We start from the raw sequence: 24,321 nt of genomic DNA on the forward strand, positions 1-24,321 counted from the left end.
TAAATGTTGAGTTTTGTTTGGCTGTTAACGCTTGCTTTGTTACTGGAAAAAAATTATTAAAATGAAAAATCTTTCAAAAAAGTGAAATTCTGAAATTTTATCTCCATTTTCCATTAAATATTATGGAACGCCTAAAGGGTTAATAAAGCTTGTAAAATCAGTTTTGAATACCTTGAGGGGTGTAATTTCTTAGATGTGGTCACTTTTATGGAATTTGTACTCTAGGGGTGCATCAGGGGTTCTTTAAGTGGGAAATGGTGTAAAAAAAAAAGGCCATCAAATTTTGCCTTCCAGAAACCATATGGCGTTTCTTTCCTTGTGCGCCCTGCCGTTTGGTCATATGGCAGTTTACGACCACATATGGGGTGTTTCTGTAAACTACAGAATCAGGGCAATAAATATTGAGTTTTGTTTGGCTGTTACCTCTTGCTTTGTTACTGGAAAAAATTGATTAGCATGGAAAATCTGCCAAAAAATCTAAATTCTGAAATTTTATCTCCATTTGCCATTAACTCTTGTGGAACACCTAAAGGGTTAACAACGTTTGTAAAATCAGTTTTGAATACCTTGAGGGGTGTAGTTTCTAGAATGGCATTTTAGGGTGGTTTCTATTATGTAAGTCTGACAAAGTGACTTCAGACCTGAACTGGTCCTTAAAAAGTGGGTTTTTGAAAATTTCTGAAAAATTTCAAGATTTGCTTCTAAACTTCTAAGCCTTGTAACGTCTCCAAAAAATAAAATGTCATTCCCAAAATAATCCAAACATGAAATAGACATATGGGGAATGTAAATTAATAACTATTTTTGTAGGTGTTACTATGTCTTATAGAAGTAGAGAAATTGAAACTTGGAAATTTGCAAATTTTTCCAAATTTTTGGTAAATTTGGTATTTTTTTTATAAATAAATTTATTTATTTTTTACTCCATTTTACCAGTGTCATGAAGTACAATATGTGACGAAAAAACGATCTCAGAATGGCTTGGATAAGTCAAAGCGTTTTAAAGTTATCACCACATAAAGTGACACTGGTCAGATTTGCAAAAAATGGCCTGGTCCTTAAGGTGAAAATTAGCCCGGTCCCTAAGGGGTTAAGGAGAAGCTTTGAAACGCTGTGCTCTCTATATTGTTTGGGAATCAGGCAAACAGCCAAGCAAGTAACCACCTGAAAACATGTAAGACTATATTGGGTTAGAGATTTATTCTTCCAATAGGTGAGAGTCCAATCAATTAATGGATTAAATGCATTTGGCAACTGTTACTAAATTGAATTAATTTGAATAAAATTACATTGAGAATGGTGTTTTTTGATTTAGCCAAAAACAAAATCTGATAAAGATGTCTATTTCTATTTGTACAGTGCTCGCATTGGAAGAATACGGGCGCTTTCTTTTAAGGCTGGAATAGTGTGTTTATGTGATTGTGATGTGAAGGGGAAACTGCAGTGTGAGTATTATATTGCATGGTTCAAAATGCTTTGTATGGATCATCGAATTTGTATGTCTGTGTAATAACGTTTATTGTTAGTATTTCTGTACATTATATTTTGCTATTTTTTGAGAGTGAAGCAACAGCTAAAGGGATTCTCCTAACATTTAAAGTTATCCCTGAGCCACAGGATAGTGCAGAAGTGTTTAATCGGTGGGCATTGAACTGCTGAACCCACACTAATCACAAGAATGGGGGTCCTGTGTGCCCTCATATACTGTAAATGGAGCTGCAGTTGACCATGTCTGCTGTAGCTCCTTACATCTCATTAGAACTGCTGGAGATAGTTGTACACTTGATGTAGGAATACACATGTCGATAGGTGATAACTTTAAATCTTGAGATAATAATTTTGCCTTGAACAAGTATAGACTGTATTTACACTAATATTATTCTTTGCATGATTCTTTTGTTCTCATAGGTAATTTCAAGCTAGGTTAAAATTTTGTCTTAAATGCCAGAAAAAGCACAGAATGCAGTGCTGTTGTTTCAAGTAAGATGATGGACACCATGATGAAAGCCATCATTGATGTGCATCATGTGATAGATTCAGCACTGCTGTTATTTTAATTTTTCTGTTTCTTTGAGGGGACTCAAAAATGGAAATATTGACCCGTATTAAAGGGGTTCTCTGGTTTCCTAATAAATATTTTTTTATCTGCCCAGAGTACCCCGAACACTGCATATGTTTGCCCCATATAGCTAATGTTTTTTATGTCAGCACATTCCGTCCACTTCTTTCTGCATTATTTCATTGTTGCAGGATGTTTACATGCAGAACTTTCTGTTTTAATCAGCTTCCTGATGGCTTTCTCAACAAAACTCATTAGCTAGTCAGAGTGTGTCCTGATCCCTTGTATGTATGCAAATATGAGGTCATGAATGTGGAAATTTATATTAAAAAAATACATTAATATTAATAATTATTTTAATAAAGTGCTATTTACACTGATGAGCAAAAGAGTAACAATGTTTTGAACTTTTGACTTTCAGGCTCCATATCTCCCCATTCACTACAGCTTCAAACGTGAGACTGCCATAATTTTATAGAAAATCACCTTGGCTAGATCATACATTGGATTTGATACTATTTAGCATTTGATTAGTTATGCAGATTCTTATCATGTAACTGCATTGTTACTGTTTTGCTCCTAAAATTCTACATTTTTATTTTTATTATTTTGTTAGTATTTTGTAAATGCACCTTTTGGCTTTCAACACTGCCTGAATCCTTCTGGGCATGCTCTCAATCAGATTCAAGCATGCCTCGACCGAAACCCATTCCCAGGTCTCTTCTACACATTCCCAATGTTGGTTCATACTGGTCGACTCACTTGGGTACGAATACAGCTTTTTCTTCAACTCTGCCCAAAAATGTTCAATTGGGTTGAGGTCTGGGGACTGTGGAGGCCAATCCAATACCTCGTTGCCAATCTCGACGTATGCTTTGGTTCGTTGTCCTGCTAGAACACTATGTCGTCCTTTTGGTACCGATAGTACTCAAGTGTATGTAGTAACTCGTCTTGTAAGATACTTACATATAGCTGTCACGGAAGTAGTAGGGGAGAACACCAAAAGACAACAAGAAGGAAGAGGAAAGACACTAGGCCTCACTGATAGGGAAGAAAAAGGGTCACCACCTATAAAACCCTGCTCCTGGCCCTAACTCCTATCTGTATGGGCACCTCTCGATTGTAGATGCCCTAAAGGTAATGACAGGGCAGAGACAACCCGTTCCTTCCCTGGTGAAGGAACCAGTGTCTCGCTGAGGCCTAGTAAACAACCAGGGGGGGGAATACAAAACACAACAAGCGGAACACTTAACTTCTGAGGATGATGGATGAACAGGACTTCAACAAGAACAACACCCCAGCTCTTCCAAATCCAAATGAAGCTATCCAGAGCAAGGAGTGATGGGTAAAGTCAGACTAAATAGGGAGAGGTAAAGTTCACATGATCCAAACCTGAACAGGAGGTGTGGACATACCAGCAACACACAGACAAAGTGAAACCAAAAGAGGCTATCAGATCACTCATGTGCAGTCAGTCTTTCAGACCTTCTAACACCTGTCACAGGTGTGAAAATAGCTCAGCACCGAGACCATCATTGATCCTGGTCAGGCTTCCTCCACCGAGTTCCCTCAATTTCTCAATCCGTTAGTCCCCTTTTCCCTTATTTCTTTCAGACCCATTTGCAGCCATCAGAGCCCAGTCTATTGACTTTCATTTCACCGCTCCAAATCACCTGTTTCCAATATTCTACTGTCCAATGTTTGTACTTTTTTGAAAACTCAAGCCGGCGCTTCTTATGACAATATTGAATTCGAGGCTTCTTTTCTTTTTTTCGGGCCACCATTCCAGACTTGTGTAATGCGCATCTCAACTGTCGTGTTTGTCGTTCCAGAACTGATAGACCTTGTGATGTTTTGCCTGGACGTCCACCTCTTGGCTTTAGAATGGATGGCCAGACTTTATTTTGTATTCTTCCAACTGTCATGGCACTCATTTGATGCAGTTTGACAATTTTCTTGGTCAAGATGATGGATGATGCTGTTTCTCTTTTGGGAAATCTTCTTCATAGCTGGTCCTGGATTAGAACCAGTGACCGTATGCTTGAGAATCAACCTAATAACACACTGAGCTATTAGGAAACATGAGAACATGTTGTAAAGAGCAAAACAGTAACCGTTACATGACAAGAATCTGCATGACTAATCATATGTTAAATAGTTGCAAGTACAATTTATGTATGAGATAGCCAAGACGATCAAATCCCTAAGGGAAATGATGAAAATGGATGTACCTAAGGTAGATAGAGGCCCATTAGATGGAAATAACATTGTGGGAATCGTATTAGATATAAAAAAAAATTTATACCAAATGTACCTCAGTTGGAATTATAAAAGATTGGCTACCTAGAGACGCTCTTCAAATAGCTACTACAACATTTACCGAAACAGTTCCCCGAACTAACCTAAGTCTGCGTGAGATTGCAGGAAAATTATCCTTATTTGGAGGTCAAGAATTTAAGAAGTGTTCTTGTGAACAATCCAAAATCCAATGTAAAAAAAGTAACGTACTTTGTAACTCGAGATGGCGCAAATCAACAACGTGTTTTAATAAAAATAAATGAACATTATTATTTATTAATTACATTCACTAAAAATATCCTTCTTGTTTTTAAAAATATCAGCTTAAGTACCTATTTCTTACAATATTATTTCATATTATTATTATATTATCAAAAATATTAAACTTTTCACTAAAACAGTTAAGGGATTTGATGATCAAATCCCTTTCTTTAATAATTTGTGTTTCAATGACTATTGTTGTATTACCTACTTTACATTTATTAATGCATGGTTTACTAAATAAATACTTTTAATATCTAAACAATATTATTTCATATTATTATTATATTATCAAAAATATTAAACTTTTCACTAAAACAGTTAAGGGATTTGATGGACAAATCACTTACTTTCTTTAGGGAACATCATCTTACGTGAATTGATCATCTCCCTTAGGGATTTTATCAAATCTCCATTTTCATCATTTCCCTGCAACATATATATATATATCTATATCTCTATATGCTGCATATATATAAAAATTCTAATCAACCCCATTCCCCAAAATCAAAATAAATCATAATGAAAAAAATAATTATCATGGGCATCGCTGCCTGTACTATTAAAATATAGAAATATTTATCCCATATGGAAAACAGCGAAACAGAAAATAGTAAAAATGGTCAATTTGCTGTTTTTATAGTCACTTCACCTCCCACTAAAAATGGAATAAATAGTGATCAAGAAGTCATAGGTACCCCAAAATTGGATCAATAAAAAATGCAGATTAGATTTTTTTTTTTCAGTATTAAAAGGCAAGAAAAACTATGCATATGTTGCATCGTTGTCATGATACTTACTCGGAGAATGAAGGGAACAGGTCAGTTTTACTGTATAAGGAACACCATACAAACAAAACCCATAAAACTGCGGGGGAATTGTGTTTTTTTTCCACCCCATTTAAAAAAAAAATCCTGCTTACCACTAAATTGTATGCAACTGTAAATGGTGCCATTAGAAAATACAACTCGTCCTGCAAAAAAACAAGCGCTCATACAGCTATGTGAATAGAAAAATAAAAAAGTTATTGCTTTGGGAAGGCTGGGAGTAAAAAACAAAAAAAAAATCATCTTGTCATAAATGGGTTAAGCTTATTCAGTCGAGTGATGTTCATGTCTGTGTGTTGTCCAAGTGTAGAATGGACAGAAAACAGATTGAACACTGACACATTATAGTCAATGAACCAATTCATATGTATGCTTTAGGGCTCGTTCACACGAACGTGTGATGCCTATTTTTCGTATTGCGGACCGCAATGCACGGGCACCGTTCAGTGGCCATTCTGCATCATGGATGCGGACCTATTCATTTCAGTGGGTCCGCAAATCCAGAGATGCGGAACGGTGCAGAAGGAAGAACAGAACACTATGGAAGCACTACAGAGTGCTTTCTGGGGTTCCGTGTTTCCGCACCGCAAAAAGATAGAACGGTCTACAGCACGGGCACAGGCTTCACACGTTCGTGTGAACAAGCCCTTAGGGAGAGTTTACATCACCGTTTCCTCTTCTGTTCTGATCTGTCAGAAGAACAGAAAAAAACAGGACCCTGTAAAAAAAATAAAAAAAGATCCTGTAAAAAAACATTGCACACAGGATTTTTTTTCTGCCTAAAAAACAGATCTCAGATGGAAATGTCTCCAACGCATGTCAAATGTGCATATCTGATGCATGGGATCCATTTTTTACAAGAACCATTTTTTAAAGGATCTGCTTTTTTACAGGATTTGTTTTTTTCTGTTCTGACAGATCAGAAGAACGGAAAATGAAATGGGGATGTGAACTCTCCCTTAGGCTACTTTCACACTCACGTTTGGTGCGGATCGGTCATGGATCTGCACAGACTGATCCGTTCAGATGATACAACCGTCTGCATCCGTTCAGAACGGATCCGTTTGTATCATCTTTAACATAGCCAAGACAGATCCATCTTGTACACCATTGAAAGTCAATGGAGGACTGATCAGTTTTCTATTTTGCCAGATTGTGTCATAGATTGTGTCGTTTGGCTCAGTTTTGTCAGATCAATGGGGTGTTTGCCTCCAAAGCGGAATGGAGACAGAACGGAGGCAAACTGATGCATTCTGAGCGGATCCTTTTCCATTCAGAATGCATTAGAATGCAAACTGATCCGTTTGGACCGCTTGTGAGAGCCCTGAACGGATCTCACAAATGGAAACCCAAAACGCCAGTGTGAAAGTAGCCTTATTCGCAAAGACCATTGTTCTGTACGGAGGAAATCTCAGCTTGCAATACTTTGGTCCAGTTCTTGTGCTATACGCACTATCTGTGTGTGGACTAAAATCTTTTAGTGCACAGAACATGGATAAGTTTTATAGTGCTTGTCTGCATAGGCCATTTTACTTTGCTCTGACGTACTGTTAATGTTACTACTCTAATGGTGTTTTCCTCAGATTTATTTTCACAAGTGGCTGGACCTGATGGAACTTGTGATCAACGGCAGCTTGGTCTTCTACTGCATGAAGCCATTCAGATACCCCGTCAACTAGGAGAGGTTGCAGCATTTGGAGGAAGTAATGTTGAACCCAGTGTTAGGAGCTGCTTTCGATTTGTGAGTGTACAAACATTTAATTGCATGGTATTTTTGTGACGGATTTGTTTACCCCAGAAAATTAAAAAGGAAGAACAATAGGTACATTTTTTGATCTAGAGAAATGACTAAAGGAAAAAGTGCAGTAAATGCCATAAAGAATAAGAAAAATCTAAATATGGTTATGGGAGACTGGTTTTTTAAAGGGAACCTGTCACCGGGATTTTGTGTATAGAGCTGAGGACATGGGTTGCTAGATGGCCGCTAGCACATCCGCAATACCCAGGCCCCATAGCTCTGTGTGCTTTTATTGTGTAAAAAAACGATTTAATCCATATGCAAATTACCTTAGATGAGTCCTGTACGTGAGATGAGTCAGGGACAGGACTCATCTCAGTTTAATTTGCATATGTAGCAAATCGTTTTTTTTTTTTACACAATAAAAGCACACAGAGCTATGGGGACTGGGTATTGCGGATGTGCTAGCGGCCATCTAGCAACCCATGTCCTCAGCTCTATACACAAAATCCCGGTGACAGGTTCCCTTTAAAGGGAATTCGTCATGTTGAAAACGTTGTCTAATCTGATGGCATCATGTTATAAAAGAGGAGGATCTAATCTGATTGAGGTATAGATTTGGAGGAAAAGATTCATTAGAACTTTGGCCATTTAAAGGAAATGTGTCAAAAATGTTTTCTGCCAGTTAAAACCAGATTGTAACACATCCTTTTCTTTTTAAAGGGAGTCTTTCACGCAGATTCACCCTATTAACCTAATAACAGTGTTATGTCCACGGCATCCCCCCTATTAAAACTGTGCTTACCGTTAGCTCCTTGCTAGCATCGTTGTGCAGAAAAACACTTCCGTATGCAAATGAGGCTGTGAAGGTAATCCCGCGCATGCGCCAATGAACGCGATAATGCACGGTAAACTGCGATGCCCCGGCCCGACTGTGCTCGTTCATCGGCGCATGTGCGGTATTATGGACGGGAGGAGGGAGGTTAGAGCAGAGATTAAGGGCGGCAGACGGAGGGGGAGTGGCTTCGTATGAAAATGACCCAGGGGCCTGGGCACCGGCCGTTGTAACACCGCCCCTGGGCACCTTCACAGCCTCATTTGCACAACGATGCTAGAAAGGAACTAACGGTAAGCACAGTTTTAATAGGGGGGATGCCGTGGACATAACACTGTTATTAGGTTAATAGGGTGAATCTGCGTGAAAGACTCCCTTTAAATCAGTTTTTATTTTCTGATTGCAGATTTATTAATTATGTTTCCTGAACATAATTATGGGAGCAGCCATCTTGCCTGAGCTGTTCTGAACAACATAAAAAAAAATTGTTTTACGGCAACCCCATGGTCCATAGACACAATGGTCAGGAGTGAACCTCACATGGGAGAGTTTTCTAGGAATGTTCTGTGACCTGTGCAGAGGTCATTGTACAAGAAAAGGATAGATAAGCTTTGAAAATCACCTATTGTGAATGGTGGATCCTGTTTTATGTGTCATTTTAATTATGCCTATAATGTTATCACCTCTGTGTGTAGATAAGCAGATAACTTCAGTAATGTGATCTGAACAGACCTAGATGTAGCGCCAATTATTTGGCTTAGTGGCCAGTGGGAAAACTGCAGGAAATAATGTATTTTGTTGAAACATAGATATTGACATGGCAAATAATAAAAAAACATCATAAAAAATTCTTCTTTACATAAAAACATGATTTAAACAATAGGTCATTTTCTGATGAAAAAAAGTCTTTGGTGGGTATATAGGTCAGGAGATATTCTTGGCATATAAACAGACCATGCATCATAGATATGGTATGATTTTGGTATTACAGAAACTATTTGGTGAAAAAACATGGACCTGGTCTTCTATATCTCATAGTCTTACTACCACAGTTAATGTGCAGTATTTATCAGTATAACGGTGCCTTCACACGCAACAGATTTTGTTGCAGACATTTTCTGCAACTGAAAATTAGGTCCATTCGCCCGAAAAATCCACGTGCTCGCTGCCAAAACTACCCCATTGACAATGAATGGGGACAAAACTGAAGCGTTTTCATTCACTATTGAGATCCTATGACGGATCTCAATAGCGGAATTGAAAACGCTAGTGTGAAAGTAGCCTAGGGACAGACACACATGAGAAAGAAGAAACTCGCTGCGTGTGGCAGTGTGAGTTCCCGTTCTGAACTCTGCTCATCTGACAGGATTGCACAGCATTATAATGAGCTATAAGGCTGTGTGTCCCTGTGAGGCCTGGGATCTATTGAATACGCTGACTAAGTTCTGTTGTGTAATTCAATAGATTAGTGGTCTCACGAGGACACACAACCTGATAATGCTGTGCAATCCTGTCAGAGGAGCAGAGTTCAGAACAGGAACTCACACTGCCACACGCCCTGAGTTTCTCACACTTTCACGCATGGTTGCTAGGTGACGATCGGGATGGGGACCCAATCTTTATCATTTTCCCTTATAACATGGTTATAAGGGAAAATAATAGTATTCTTAATACAGAATGCTAAATAAATTAGGGATGGAGGGGTTAAGAAAATTAAATAAAATTAAACTCACCTCATACACTGGCAGCCTGGCTTGTCTTCTTTCTTCTTCTTTGAGGACCTGGGAGGAAAAGGACCTTTGGTGACGTCACTGCGCTCATCACATGGTCCATCACATGGCCAATCACCATGGTGATGGACCATGTGATGAGCGCAGTGACATTACCAAAGGTCCTTTTCCTCCCAGGTCCTCAAAGAAGAAGAAAGAAGACGAGCCGGGCTGCGTGAACAAGTGGATGAGGTGATTAAAATTTTTATTATTTTTTTTTTAACCCCTCCATGCCTAATTTACTTCGCATTCTGTATTAAGAATGCTATATTTTCAATTATAACCATGTTATAAGGGAAAATAATAAAATCTACACACCGATCCCAAACCCGAACTTCTGTGAAGAAGTCCGGGTTCGGGTCTGGGTACCAAACATGCATTAAAAACGCTTTGCACTCGCACGGAAAAATCGCGCATTTTCCCGCAACGTACCCGCATCTTTTCCCGCAACGCACCCGCAACCCCATGTGAACCCAGCCTAAATTATCAAAGCCCTGAATAATAAGACCCTAAACTCCTAAATTATTTGACCAGACATTTACGTTAAAGAGGTTTTCCAGGATTTTAATATTGATGACCTATCCTCAGAATAGGTCATCAATATCAGATCGGCAGGGCTCCGACACCTGGCACCCTGACCGATCAGCTGGTTTAAGAGACGGCCACACTCTGTGCGAGTGTAGCCTTCCCTTCATTGTTTACCTCCTTGCTGTCAATATCGCAGTGGTGAGCAGGTGTTACTTCAACCCGTCCCACTCATTTCAATGGGATGGCTCGTTCCTATTCAAGAGAATAGGAACTAGGACTAAGACAATGTAGATGTTGTCTATAGTTTAGTAATATAAACTGACAGCAACCAATCAGAGCTCAGCTTTCATTTTTTTCAGAGCCCTGCAGGAAGTGAAAGCTGAGCTCTGATTGATTATTATGGGCAACTAAGACAGATTTACTATTAGGCAGTTTGATTTGGAGATATTGGAGGCAGGGTAGCCACCCTGTATTTCCTGTATAGTCCATTTTGTTCTGTTAATTAATTTCATATCCAGACTGCCATGTCCACATGCATTCATACCTTTGTGCACTCCTTCGGCATCTTATTGACCATAATTCACAAGCGTGGGAGCAGCATATAGCATTCAGCTTTGCAACGTTTCAGAGACATGTCCCCTTTGTCAAGCATATACTGTCACTTCATAAGTCTCATATTTAACTAATCCACATTGTTGTAAATTAACCCTTTCTGGACCTCCGCCGTGCATGTACAGTGATCTTTAACCCTTTCTACTTGTACAACTTGTTTGGTTTCTCCCTCACAGTTTTTTTTTTGCCTTCCTCGGAAGCTGTCTTACATTTAGAACTGGAGCAGGATGCGCCGAAGTTATGAAGAGGCTGGAGCCTCTTCATAAGTTCAGAGGAACGACTGCCAGCTATGGACTTTTATTAGGACTGGCGTCTAAAACGCCGGTCTTAATAAATGTGCTCCTATGTTACTATATTAGAAGCCCATGTCTATGATTAGCAGTAATGCTGATCACGGACTTTTAACCCCTCAGATGCCGTGGTCAATGTGAGCCGTTTGCAAAATTGGGAGTTGTGTGCTTCCCGTCCCGGGCCACCTTCTCCTAACTGAGATCGTGGAAAGCGGCCTGTACTTGTAATAGGCCTAAACCTTACAAGGATTACAGGTGGATTACTAGTTTATTACAATGCAGGCCTGTAGGTGGCAGCACTGCATTGGAATATATTGTATTCTGTATTCTATTAGGTATGCAATCCAATAATTGCATGTTATAGTCACGTAGGGTGACTAAAAAGAAAATTTATTGAAATGCAAAAAAAACAAAACATTAAAATCACCCTCTTTCATAGAATAAAAAAAATAAATACTCATACTATTGTGATCGTAAAAATACATCATGTCATGGCTCTGGGAAGACAGGGAGTGAAAAACAAAAATGCAAAAACGGAAGATTGCAGGGTCCTGAAGGGGTTAATATATGGCATAAATAGAAAAATGAAATAAAAAAGATACATTAGCAACAGCAAAGGTAATGGTTCTATTCCATCTGTTGCAGGAAAACGTCAACATACAGTCCTGATCAAAAGTTTAAGACCACTTGAAAAATGGCAAAAAAACATATTTTACATTGTTGGATCTTAACAAGGTTCCAAGTAGAGTTTCAACATGCAACAAGAAGAAATGAGAGTGAGACAAAACATTTTTTGAGCATTCAATTTAATGAAAACAACGAATAAACTCAAACAGGCTGTTTTTCAGCTGATCAAAAGTTTAGGACCACACCTCCAAAAAAATAATAAACCCCCCCAAAACAGAAATCCAATTTCCAAACATGAACTCAGTAATGAGTAGCTCCTCCGTTATTGTTTATCACTTCAAAAATTTGTTTCGGCATGCTTGATGCAAGCGTTTTCATGAGGTGAGTGGGAACATTTCTCCAAGTGGTGAAGACGGCCGCACGAAGGCCATCTACTGTCTGAAACTGTTGTCCATTTTTGTTTTTTCCCTTGCCATCCATCCCCAAAGGTTCTCAATTGGATTTAGATCAGGGGAACACGCAGGATGGGCCAAAAGAGTGATGTTATTCTCCTGGAAGAAGTCCCTTGTCCTGCGGGCATTGTGTATTGTAGCGTTGTCCTGTTGAAAAACCCAGTCGTTACCACACAGACGAGGGCCCTCAGTCATGAGGAATGCTCTCTGCAACATCTGGACATAGCCAGCAGCCGTTTGACGCCCCAGCATCTCCTGAAGCTCCATTGTTCCACTAAAGGGAAAAGCACCCCAGACTATTATGGCGCCCCCTCCACTGTGGCGCGTAGAAAACATCTCAGGTGGGATCTGCTTGTCATGCCAGTAACGTTGGAAACCATCAGGACCATCAAGGTTAAATTATTTCTCATCAGAGAATAAAACTTTCTTCCACCTTTGAATGTCCCATGTTTGGTGCTCTTTTGCAAAGTCCAAACGAGCAGTTCTGTGGCGTTCAAGGAGACGAGGTCTTTGAAGACGTTTTTGTTTTTGAAGCCCTTCAGTCTCAGATGCCGTCTGATGGTTATGGGGCTGCAGTCAGCACCAGTAAGGGCCTTAATTTGGGTCGAGGATCGTCCAGTGTCTTGACGGACAGCCAATTGGATCCTCCAGCTCAGTGCTGATGAAATTTTTTGGGGTCTTCCACTTGACTTTTTTGTTCCATAACCCTCAGGGTCATTTAAGAAATTCCAAATGACTGTCTTACTGCGTCCCACCTCAGCAGCGATGGCGCGCTGTGAGAGACCCTGCTTATGCAGTTCAACAACCCGACCACGTTCAAAAAGGGAGAGTTTTTTTGCCTTTGCCATCACAACGTGTGACTACCTGACAGAAAATGACAATGAATCCACATCTTTGCACAGATTTGGCCTTTTAAAGGCATGTGGTCCTAAACTTTTGATCAGCTGAAAAACAGCCTGTTTGAGTTTAATCGTTGTTTTCATTAAATTGAAAGCTCAAAAAATGTTTTGTCTCACTCTTATTTTTTCTTGTTGCATGTTGAAGCTCTACTTGGAACCTTGTTAACCCTTTCATGACCAAGGGTCATTGATGCCCCAGTGTCCAGGTCAAAATTTACAAATCTGACATGCGTCACTTTAAGTGGTAATAGCTTTGGAACACTTTTACTTATCCACGCCATTCTGAGATTGTTTTCTCATGACACATTGTACTTCATGACAGTCATAAATTTGAGTCAATATATACCACCTTTATTTATGAAAAAATCCCAAATTTACCAAAAATAAATAAAAATTTGCAATTTTCTAAATTTCAATTTCTCTGCTTCTAAAACAGAAAGTGATACCTCATAAAATATTTATTACATAACATTCCTCATATGTCTACTTTATGTTGGCATCATTTTGGAAATGTTATTTTATTTTTTTAGGACGTTACAAGGCTTAGAAGTTTAGAAGCAATTCTTAAAATCTTTAAGAAAATTTCCAAAACCCACTTTTTAAGGACTAGTTCAGGTCTGAAGTCACTTTGTGGGGCCTATATAGTAGATACCCCCATAAATGACCCCATTGTAGAAACTAGACCCCTCAAGTTACTTAAAACCAATTTTACAAACGTTATTAACCCTTTAGGTGTTCCACAAGAATTAAAGGAAAATGGAGAGGAAATTTCTAAATTTCACTTTTTTAGCAGATTTTCTATTTTATAAAAAAAAATTCTTTAACACATTAAGGGTTAACAGCCAAACAAAACTCAATATTTATTACTCTGATTCTGCGGTTTACAGAAACACCCCACATGTGGTCGTAAACTGATGTAAGGGCGCACGGCAGGGCGCAGAAGGAAAGGAACACCGTATGGTTTTTGGAAGGCAGATTTTGCTGGATTGGTTTTCTGAACGCCATATGTTTTTTATTTTTCTACCGATCGTCTTGTGCAGGGGCTCATTTTTTGCAAAAAGAGTTGAGGTTTTTATTGGTACCATTTTTGGGTACATAGGATTTTTTGATCATTCATTATTACACTTTATGGGACAAGGTGGCCAAAAAATTGGCTGTTTTGGAACAGTTTTTTTTTTTTACAGCGTTCATCTGAGGGGTTAGGTCATGTGACAGTTTTATAGAGCAGATCGTTACGGACGTGGCAATACCCAATATGTATACTTTTTCTTATTTATTTAAGTTTTACACAATAATAGCATTTCTGAAACAAAAAAAATTATGTTTTAGTGTCTCTATAGTCTGAGAGCCATAGCTTTTTTATTTTTTGGGCGATTGTCTTAAATAGGGTATCATTTTTTGCGGGACGAGGTGACGGTTTGATTGGTACTATTTTGGGGGTCATAAGCCTTTTTGATCGCTTGCTGTTGTACTTTTTGTGATGTAAGGTGACAAAAATAGCTTTTTTGGCACTGTTTTTTTTATTTTATTTTTATGGTGTTTATCGGACGGGGTCTATCATGTGATATATTTATAGAGACGGTCGGTACGGACGCGGTGACACCTAATATGTGTATTTTATTTTTTCATTTTTTTTATAGGAAAAGGCAATTTCTTTTTTTAATTTACATTTTTATTTATTTATTTTTACTTTTATTATTTTCACTTTTTTTTATCAGTTCCCTCTTGGATCTTGAAGATCCAGTGGGGCTGATAGTTGTACTATACTTTGCAATGCTCTTGCATTCTAAAGTATAATACTTCCAGATGTCCTGTAGGTGGCAGCACTGGACGCCTTTGCCATGGCAACCGAACGCTTTTGCACCCCCATGGCAACCAGCGGGTGCTGCAATCACAGCGCTGCAGCCCCGATGGTTGAGAGAGGGAACTCCTTCCCTCTATTAACCCCATGGATGGGGTTACAGGAGAGTGTCAGCATAGAGCTGACACTCTCTGCTGATGGCGGCGGCTCAGTAATGGAGCCGCCGCCATCACACACAGCAGGGGGATCGGGGGCAGCGGGGATCGGGGGCAGCGCTGGAAAGGGGGGGGGATCGGGGGGGACGGCTGAGACTGGCGCGGGTGAGACTGAATGCGTGGGGCGGGGAGGGGGCGGACCGCATCAGGGCAGCTGCCTCTAGGAGATCAGCTGCAGGCAGACACAAGGGGGGGGCACAGCCACAGATTGGGGGCACAGATCGGGGGGGGGGGTATTACGAGGACCCTACCTGATTTCATGCTCTGATCTGCAGAGCGCAGATCAGAGCATGAAACCGGCATTTTTTTCACTGCCGCGATCCGATTGGTTAGTCTGCACAGACTAACCAATCGGATCGATTGTCGGCAAGGGGCCACTCTGATTGGTCCCTTGCCGGCATTACTGGCCTGTATGCTGTCCGTGACAGCAGCAGGACACGGGCAGAAGCTTTAATCCAAGCGCTTTGCAGCGCTTGGATTAAAGAGCTGGCTTGACGTCACGGGGTATGTGCAGCTATCACGTATATATACAGATTGCGGTCGGGAAGGGGTTAAGATCCAACAATGTAAAATATGATTTTTTGCCATTTTTCAAGTGGTCTTAAACTTTTGATCAGGACTGTATAGTGAGGTCAACTCCACAGTGTCTGAAAGACACTAATAATTTTTTAGACAAGTTACACGACTTGAAGGAGGAAGAGGTAATGATTCTTTGTCCTCTTGATGTAATAGGTTTCTATATAAACATTTCCCAAGTTCAGGGAATACAGGCAGTTAGGGAAAAATTGTGTGAAAATGCAGGACTTAGTAATGAGATCATTTCATTTGTCCTAACTTTGCTAGAAATTGTATTGACTAAAAAAAAAATCGGTTTATAGATGTGCATTAATTGCAGCTGTGGGGAACTTTGATGGGGTCCTCCTCAGCTCCAAATTTTGAAAATATATTCATTTACATTCATTATATTTTTTCCTTCACATATGATTGCCATATTAAAGGGAACCTGTCATCACCTTTATGCTGCCCATACTAAAGGCAGCATAAAGTAGAGACAGGTAAGTTGATTTCAGCGATCTGTCATTTATAAGTTAAAAGTAAGAGAAGCAACTGCAGACTGGGCCTAGAAAAGAGTCACGGCCACCTGAGAAGAGTCATGGTTATTCATAAATTCCTGCTCTTCCTGCCCACCTGCTGATGACTGACAGTCTTCTACCTAGTTTTCTCCCTTTCTATCTAGGAGAGAACTGCCAACCATCAGCAGATGGGTGAGAGAGCAGGAGATTAGAAATAACCAGGACTCTTCTCAAGTAGATTTGACTCTTTTCAAGGCCTGGGCTGTAATGATTATAAAGCTGGTTCTCTGGAACTACTTATTGGCTTATGAGTGACACATCACTGAATTAATCATTTCTGTCATTACTTAATGATGTCCTCAGTGAGGTCAGCATAAAGTTGATGACACGTTACCTTTAAGAAATTGTTCTGGTATGTGGATGATATATTTTTGGCATGGAGTGATACCGAAGAACACTTGATTCAAGTTTTTTTAATATATAAATCAGTGCTATGAATCATATTTACCCCATAATGGAATAAAGATACTATTATATTCTTGGATGTAAAAGTGTTAAGGACAAATGGTAGAATTGAGATGACTTTATTCCCCAAAATGTACAGATAAGAATAATCTGCTTCATTTTTTAAGCTATCATTGCTCCACATCTATTTAGGAGCCTTCCTATTCGTTAATTTATTAGAGTGGAGAGAATTAGAAGTACATCAGAATATGCTAATGAGAATAAGGAAAGATATGTCAGAAATCCAAAAAATATGACTAAAAGTCGTTCTTTTAATGAACAGCAGAAGTGGAGGAAGCATCAGGAGAATAAGAAAATAAAAAAGGACGGATTTGTGTTTGTAAGCAATGATAAACATACAGGTAAATCCTAGAGTGGTATTGGGGAATTTTGCAAAGTGATGTAAATAATGGAGGTGAGAGCTAATGTTAATAAGGGTAGTAGACAATTAAAGATGTTCTCCAGCTTTTTCTTACTGATTATCTATCCTCTGGATCAGCATCTGATCGGCGGGGGTCCGACACCCGGGACCCCCGCTGATCAGCTTTTTGAGAAGGCAGTGATGCTGGCAGTAGCGCTGAAGCCTTCTCGTTGTTTCCCACAGGCCAGTAATGTCACGAGATGTCATCAGTAAGAAAAAGCTACAGAACCCCTTTAAAGGCTATGTACAATTTTTGTTTATGATTTTATTTTATTCATTTTTAGTTAAAAATCATATTTTCAATTGGTCTTTATTAAAAATATTGAGCTGTTCTATCACAAGGGGTAACTGTTTTTCTAACTGTGTGACTGGTACTTTTACTTTGTGCCGGTCAGCTAATAAACCTCATTTTTAAACTACTAAGAGGTCATAAACACTTATTTAAGCCACATTCTTATTAGTAGGATAAGAACTTAGCTATAATGAGTGTTTATAATGTCAGAGAGCAGAGATAAGGATCCCATCAGCTCCCTAACTAGAATATCTTAGCTATGTAAAGAAAAAAGGATTCCATATTTTTAATAAAGACCAATTGAAAAAATTATTTTAGCTTGCACATGCAGTGGACGTCATGGCCAGCAGGTCTCCGCTGTTTCAAACAACGGAGACCTACGGCTAATGACCGTGACCGGCAATATCGCAGATTGCAGTCATTAAAACCGTTAGATGCCGTGATCAAGTGAGATCACGGCATCTAAAGGGTGAAAAACCTGCGGCATCCTCTGCGACCAATGAGAATGCTAGTAATTGAATTCAATACCGTGGGTCTCTCTGAGGAGATCCAGGGTATTGAAGCTGCAATTCTTATTTTGGCCAGCAGGTGGCAGGCCAACATAAGAAATGAGCAATTTTTTTTTACAAATAATGGGTCTAAAAGACCCATGATTGTTCAGAATAAAAAAAAGGATTTTGTAGTCTCAAATATCAGCTTCAACAGTAAAAAAAAAAAATATATAAGTTTAAATCAACCCCTATCAATCAATTAATAAATAAATAACAAAAAATATAAACATCATGGGCATCACCGCATCTGAAAACGCCCGTACTATTAAAATATAAAAAGATTTTTCCAATACAGCGATTGGCGTAACAGAAAAAAGGGTCAAAATGGCCAATATGCAATTTTCTTGTCCCTTCTCTTACCCCAAAAAATGTAATAAAATGTGATCAAAAAGTCGCACACACTCCAAAATGGTATTAATAAAAACTGATTGTCCTGCAAAAAATGACATAAAAAAACCTATACATATGTGGTATCGTTGTAATCATACTGACCCAGAGAATGAAGGGCACAGGTCAGTTTTGCTGCAAAGGGAATGCTGTGGGAATAAAACCTGTGAAAGATGGAGGAATTGTGTTATTTTTCCAATTCCATCCCATCTGGAATTTTCCCCCCGCTTCCCACTACATTGTATGCCATATTAAATAGTGGCATTAGAAAGTTTAACTTGTCCCGCAAAAAATTAACCTCATACAGCTATGTGAACAGAAAAATTAAAAAAAGTTATGGCTCAAGGAAGATAGGGAAGAAAAATGAAAAAACCTCCGGTATCCTAAGGGTTAAAGGAGATGTTGTATACCATCTTAGCAGCTGTGAAAATTCAGTTGAGGCATTTTTGCATATGCAAAACTAAATCTGTTGTATACCTATTAAAATTCCCTTGTGGCATAAGTTACATCTCGTCCTATGTTAATTTCTGATCATGTGGATTAGTTAAATATAAGTCTTAAGAGGTGACAGCATACACTTGACAAAGGGGGCATGTCCCCGAAATATTGCAAAGCTGAGTGCAATATGCTGCTCCTGCGCTTGTGCATTGAGCTCAATAAGAGGCCTGAGGGAGTGCACATGGGTTTGTATGGATATTCAGTCTGGATATGAAATGAACTTACAGAACAAAATGGACAGGTTTTTACTTTTCTTATATTGCCTTTATTAAAATGAATAACGGATCTATTTAGAATAACAGTCCGTGGAATATACATTTTCAGTTGAATTGGCAGCTGGTGGAGCTACAGTGTATGAGATTGTAGTCACAATTTCTTCTGCTTTTGGTATGGACTTAACCCCCTCATCATGACATCACAGCAGGCATCCGGGTAGGGGGTGGCAGATTGGAGAGTGATGGTCAGAGGGACTGTGTACAGACTTCCCAAGACAGCGCCTGAAATCCAGGACTGCCTCGCTGACTCAGGGTAGATGGAAACTCCTTCTGGTGCCTAGGTGGGGAGTGATGAGCAATGCTCAGGTAAGCATTAGGATGCAGCAAGGAATGGTGACATACGTGAGCGGGATAGAGGCAGAAGGAGCAGTTCAGCAGCCGACAGAGGGGACTGCTGCAGCAGAGCATGCCAAGCAGGGGTGTCTGTGACAGCAGATACATGGTGATAGGTCCAGGACAGATCAACAGCAACCTACAATCTACAATCTCATCTCCAAAATAACTGCAGGGATTTTTTCTTTTTCTTTTTAAGGGAAATGGAACATCATACCTGGAGTTGTCTCAGTTTCTTGAATGGGGAAGTCTGGAACCACAGTCCTTAGTATGGCTTCCAGTTTTACATCGAGTGACATTAGCTGAGACTGTCAAGCACCAGACAAAGTGCTCCATCTGTAAACAGTGTCCAATAAAGGGATTTAGGTTTGTATATGAAGTCATTAAATGCCCTAATCATTACTGTATATCAGGCAGCACACAGTGCCAAATTGTTAGGTATTTTAAATATTTCCAGAGTCTGTTTTCAGTTGTTGTTTTTTTAATGCAATGTTTCTTAAAATCCCCTTACTGCAAAATGATTTATGTGTATGTCATTAATGGGAGGTAAGTTCTGCAAAATATTTTCTGAAAACAATACTTTCTCTTCTTTTGCTTGCTATTAAAGTAAAATGTTGCACTTACATAGCTAATGTGATAACTGAATAAAACATTGTATTCCCTGCTCTCTTCTTAACTGAATTATTTCTGTTTTCTCCAGATATCGCAGCTTAAAACAGTTTGGTGTGGATATATGCCAATCCTGTTTTTTAACTGGACAAGCAGGAAAAGGAAACAAACTCCATTATCCAATCATGGAATATTACACACCGGTATATAAGCTATATATTTCTATGAATGTTTATGTAATTCTGGTTGTGTGGACTGTGCGTCTCACTGCCATGATGCTGCTCTCTCACAGTTCCCTGCAATGCAGGCTGTAAAGTTAAAACTACTGTGCATATGCAAGGACACGACCACTTTTTTTTATTCAAGTTCAGCAGATGGATGCTATCACAGCACATCACAACAGATTTTTAACCCCTGTAGGATGACCACCATACATATACGGCACAAGTCCAGGGTTTAGACTTGGTGCCCGCTCAGGAGCTGAGCGGACGCCATAACCATCGGTTGCCTGCTGTTTTACACAGCAGAAACCCGGGAGGCAATGTCCGTCATCGGCAGTATCTCAGACCGTGGATATTTAATCTAATTGTGACCACAACATGTCAGCAGTGAAACCCCGGGAGCCATTTGGTTTCTGTGGCAGCTCTGGGCCCTCTGAAGGATCAAAAGCCTGCCAGAGCAATGTCAGGGCTCCATAGCAACATAGCAAATCTCCCATAGACTGTAATAGTAATTCTTTGCAGTCTATGGGAGAAGTGTGTCAGAGGATTGCATGTTCAAGTCCACTAGGAGATATAAAAAAAAAAGTTAAAATATAATTTTTTTTAAATGACTCCTCCCTTTCTCCCTATTAAAAAATAAAATTAAACAATAAAAAGATAATGATCATAGGCATTGCATCCCAAAATGCCTTAACTATTTAAATATAAATATATTTATGCCGTATGGTGAACACTGTAACGGAAAAAAAATTCAAAACTGTCTATTCTCCGTTTTTTTGGTTACTTGATCTCCAAAATATTTAAAAAAACAGTAATCAAAAAGTTATACACCAAATGTATATCACACAAATGGTATCGATAAAAACCAAAGACCCCTCAAAAATGAGCCCTCATGCAGCTCTGTAAACATAAATATAAAAAATTTTTTAAAACTTATTATTTTGAGTATTAAAATACAAGATTAACTATATAGCTGTGGTATCGCTGTGATGATAATGACCAGTAGAATAAATGTAACAGGTCAGTTTTACCACATAGGGAATGCTATAAAAACAGAAGCCATAAAACTATGGCGGAATTACAATTCTTTTTTCAATTCCATCCTATTTAGAATTTTTTTTACAGCTTCTCCCTGCCTCATATGCAATCTAAAATGGTGACATTGGAAAGTACAATTTGTCCCGCAAAAAACAATCCCTCATACGGCTATGTGAACTGAAAAGTAAAAATGTTATGGCTCCAGGAATGCAGGGAGTAAAAAAATAAAAACGGAAAATCGCTTGGTCCTAGTAAAGTGATAACTTTGGAAATAAACATTTACAAAAATTGAATTCAATCTTTTATATTTTTTGAATATGCTGATGCCTTAGATGTGTTTATATTAAAGGGGTAGTCCAAGTTATATAAAAATTTGGGAAGTCCCATTATATGTAATAAAATAATAGAAGAAGAGATACTTAACCATTTTCTCCACTGCTGACTTTCCATGCACACAGGTCACCTTGCAGCCAATCACTGGGGAGAAGGAACCCTCATTCTGAATATCATATTATCAGCTCTGAGTTAGCGAGGACTCTAGAAAAAAAGGGTTTCTGATATCAGACAGATTCAAAATGAGTGCACAATGTGAACAGGCAGCAGAGAAAGTTGCTTGGCTATATAGCTAGAGATATAACCAGTAGGAAGAGAGAGATTGTGATCCCACTGTATAGAGCGCTGGGGATACCACATTGGGAATTCTGTGTCCAGAAACATTAAATATGTTAAAGGAAACCTGTCACCGGGATTTTGGGTATAGAGCTGAGGACATGGGTTGCTAGATGGCCGCTAGCACATCCGCAATACCCAGTCCCCATAGTTCTGTGTGCTTTGTGTAAAAAAAACTATTTGATACATATGCAAATTAACCTGAGATGAGTCCTGTCCCTGAGATAAGTCAGGGACAGGACATATCTAATTTGCATATGTATGAAATCGTTTTTTTTACACAATAAAAACACAGAGCTATGGGGACTGGGTATTGCGGATGTGCTAGCGGCCATCTATCAACCCATGTCCTCAGCTCTATACACACAATCCCGGTGACAGGTTCCCTTTAAAGATTTAAATAAGGTTCAGGAGGGAAGTGTTCTCAATAAGAAGCTAAACACAAGAACAAGGAGGCACAATCTGAAATTAGCTGGGGGGTAAGATCAGGAGCAATGTCAGAAAATATTATTTTACTGAAAGATTGGTGAAGCTTAGAACAGACTTCCAGCAGATGTGATTGGGAAAATCTACAGTAAGGCCAGACTAGATGGTCCAGGTGGTCTTTTTCTGCCGTCAATCTTTTATGTTTCTTCTTGTACCACCTTTATTTGACAGCTTTACCTAATAATGACCATGTGCCATACATGTATAGCACAAGGTCTTGGGCTTTCACCCTTAAGCCACCATGACGTACCTGTACATCATGGACTGCACTGCATTAAGCCACCATGACATACAGGTTAGTCATGGCAGCAAACTGTCACCATGTCTGTAGACATGGTGACAGTGCTGAGATCCAAGCTGTTACACCACAGCCAGGGATCTCAGCTAACCGGCCTAGGACCAATGATTGACTCGCCGGCAAAAGTATCTAATCCCCACAGTTCATGACTGTGGGGATCAGAACCTTGTGAAATACTTGAATTACATGCTGATCCACCCTCCCCGCAATATCAGGATGGCCGAGCGGGAGCAGAGTGTCAGCACTCTTCTCATACAGGATAGTCCAGTTATCAGGCACTGGATCAGTTGCGGTTCCCACATACACAATCAAAATAAATGCCTGCCCGGTTGGGCTCTAACTGATATATATAAATAAGTTTCCTACCTCACTTACAGGGCACAGTTCACAACTGCAACTCCGTCCGGCTTTACTCAGACAAATAGTCCACCCAAGGAAGGTATCAGGCGTCATATAGCCTTGCCGCCCCTCAGCCCTCGTGACCACCCAGAGCCTCCGCAGGACTCTGCTTCACAAACACTCTTCTTCCACAGACTCACACACTGGGAGGTGCTTTATGTCGGCCTAATACAGCAGGCCTCACCTGCGATCGCCTCAGGTGAGAGGAAAACATGCCCTGGAATGAGGGGGGGGGGGGGGGATTGGGAGGTGCCACCGCCAAACCTACCATCCCAATCCAATAAAATACAGCCCTGAACAAATAAAGAAAATAGCTTCGGCAACTAGGTTTGCTGAAGCCAGCGCCATCTTCCTAGACTTTTCTTATCTCACCTAGGTGAGATATACACCCCTTCCAGGGCTTCACCGTACACATCACTATTCACATTGCCACACTTGCCTCACAACAGCATAATATTGAGCGTTCAAAAATCATATGTACTCCAAAATAGTACCAATAAAACTGGTACCTTATGCCATGGTTTCCAAAAGAGGGTACTTTTTCATAGTTTCTACTGTAGTGGTGCATCAGGTGGGCTTCAAATGGGACATGGTGTCTAAAAACCATTCTAACAAAATATGCCCTCTAAAAATCATATGGCGCTCCTTTTCTTCTGAGCCCTGGTGAGCGCCCATGCAGCAGTTAATGACTACATATGGGCTGTTTCTGTAAACTGCTGAATCAGGGTAATAGATATTAAGCTTTGCTTGGCCATTAACCCCTGCTGCCAAAAAAGTGAAATTAAGTCCACTTTCACACTTGCGGTAGCCTTTTCCGGCAGGCTGTTCTGGCGGGGGAACAGCCTGCCAGATCTGTGCTACCGCAAGTCCACCGTGCCGCCGGAGGTCCAGTCCGGCCCCATTCACTATAATGGGGCGGGCCGGAGGTCCGGCTGCAGCACGGCAAAAATGTCATGAGGCAGCTGGACAAGAACCCGCAGGGTGTTGTAGTGTTTGCCCTGCTGCAGCCAGACCTGCGGCTGCAGCTACTGGCCCCGCCAGCCATGTGGACTTTGC

At 39.8% G+C, this 24,321-nt stretch overlaps 1 protein-coding gene across 1 annotated transcript in view; it reads left to right on the forward strand.

Annotated features, from left to right (window-relative positions):
* Window positions 1-24,321, forward strand: part of DRP2 (dystrophin related protein 2) — a 406,196-nt gene that overhangs the window by 203,708 nt on the left and 178,167 nt on the right. The window contains exons 12-15 of the mRNA XM_040405377.1: window positions 1,360-1,445; window positions 7,029-7,186; window positions 19,745-19,911; window positions 20,246-20,357. Coding sequence (XP_040261311.1) covers window positions 1,360-1,445; window positions 7,029-7,186; window positions 19,745-19,911; window positions 20,246-20,357 — 523 coding nt within the window. The remainder of the gene's footprint in view (window positions 1-1,359; window positions 1,446-7,028; window positions 7,187-19,744; window positions 19,912-20,245; window positions 20,358-24,321) is intronic.

This window comes from Bufo bufo, chromosome 8 (genome assembly GCF_905171765.1).
Source record: "Bufo bufo chromosome 8, aBufBuf1.1, whole genome shotgun sequence".
Classification (NCBI taxonomy): domain Eukaryota; kingdom Metazoa; phylum Chordata; class Amphibia; order Anura; family Bufonidae; genus Bufo; species Bufo bufo.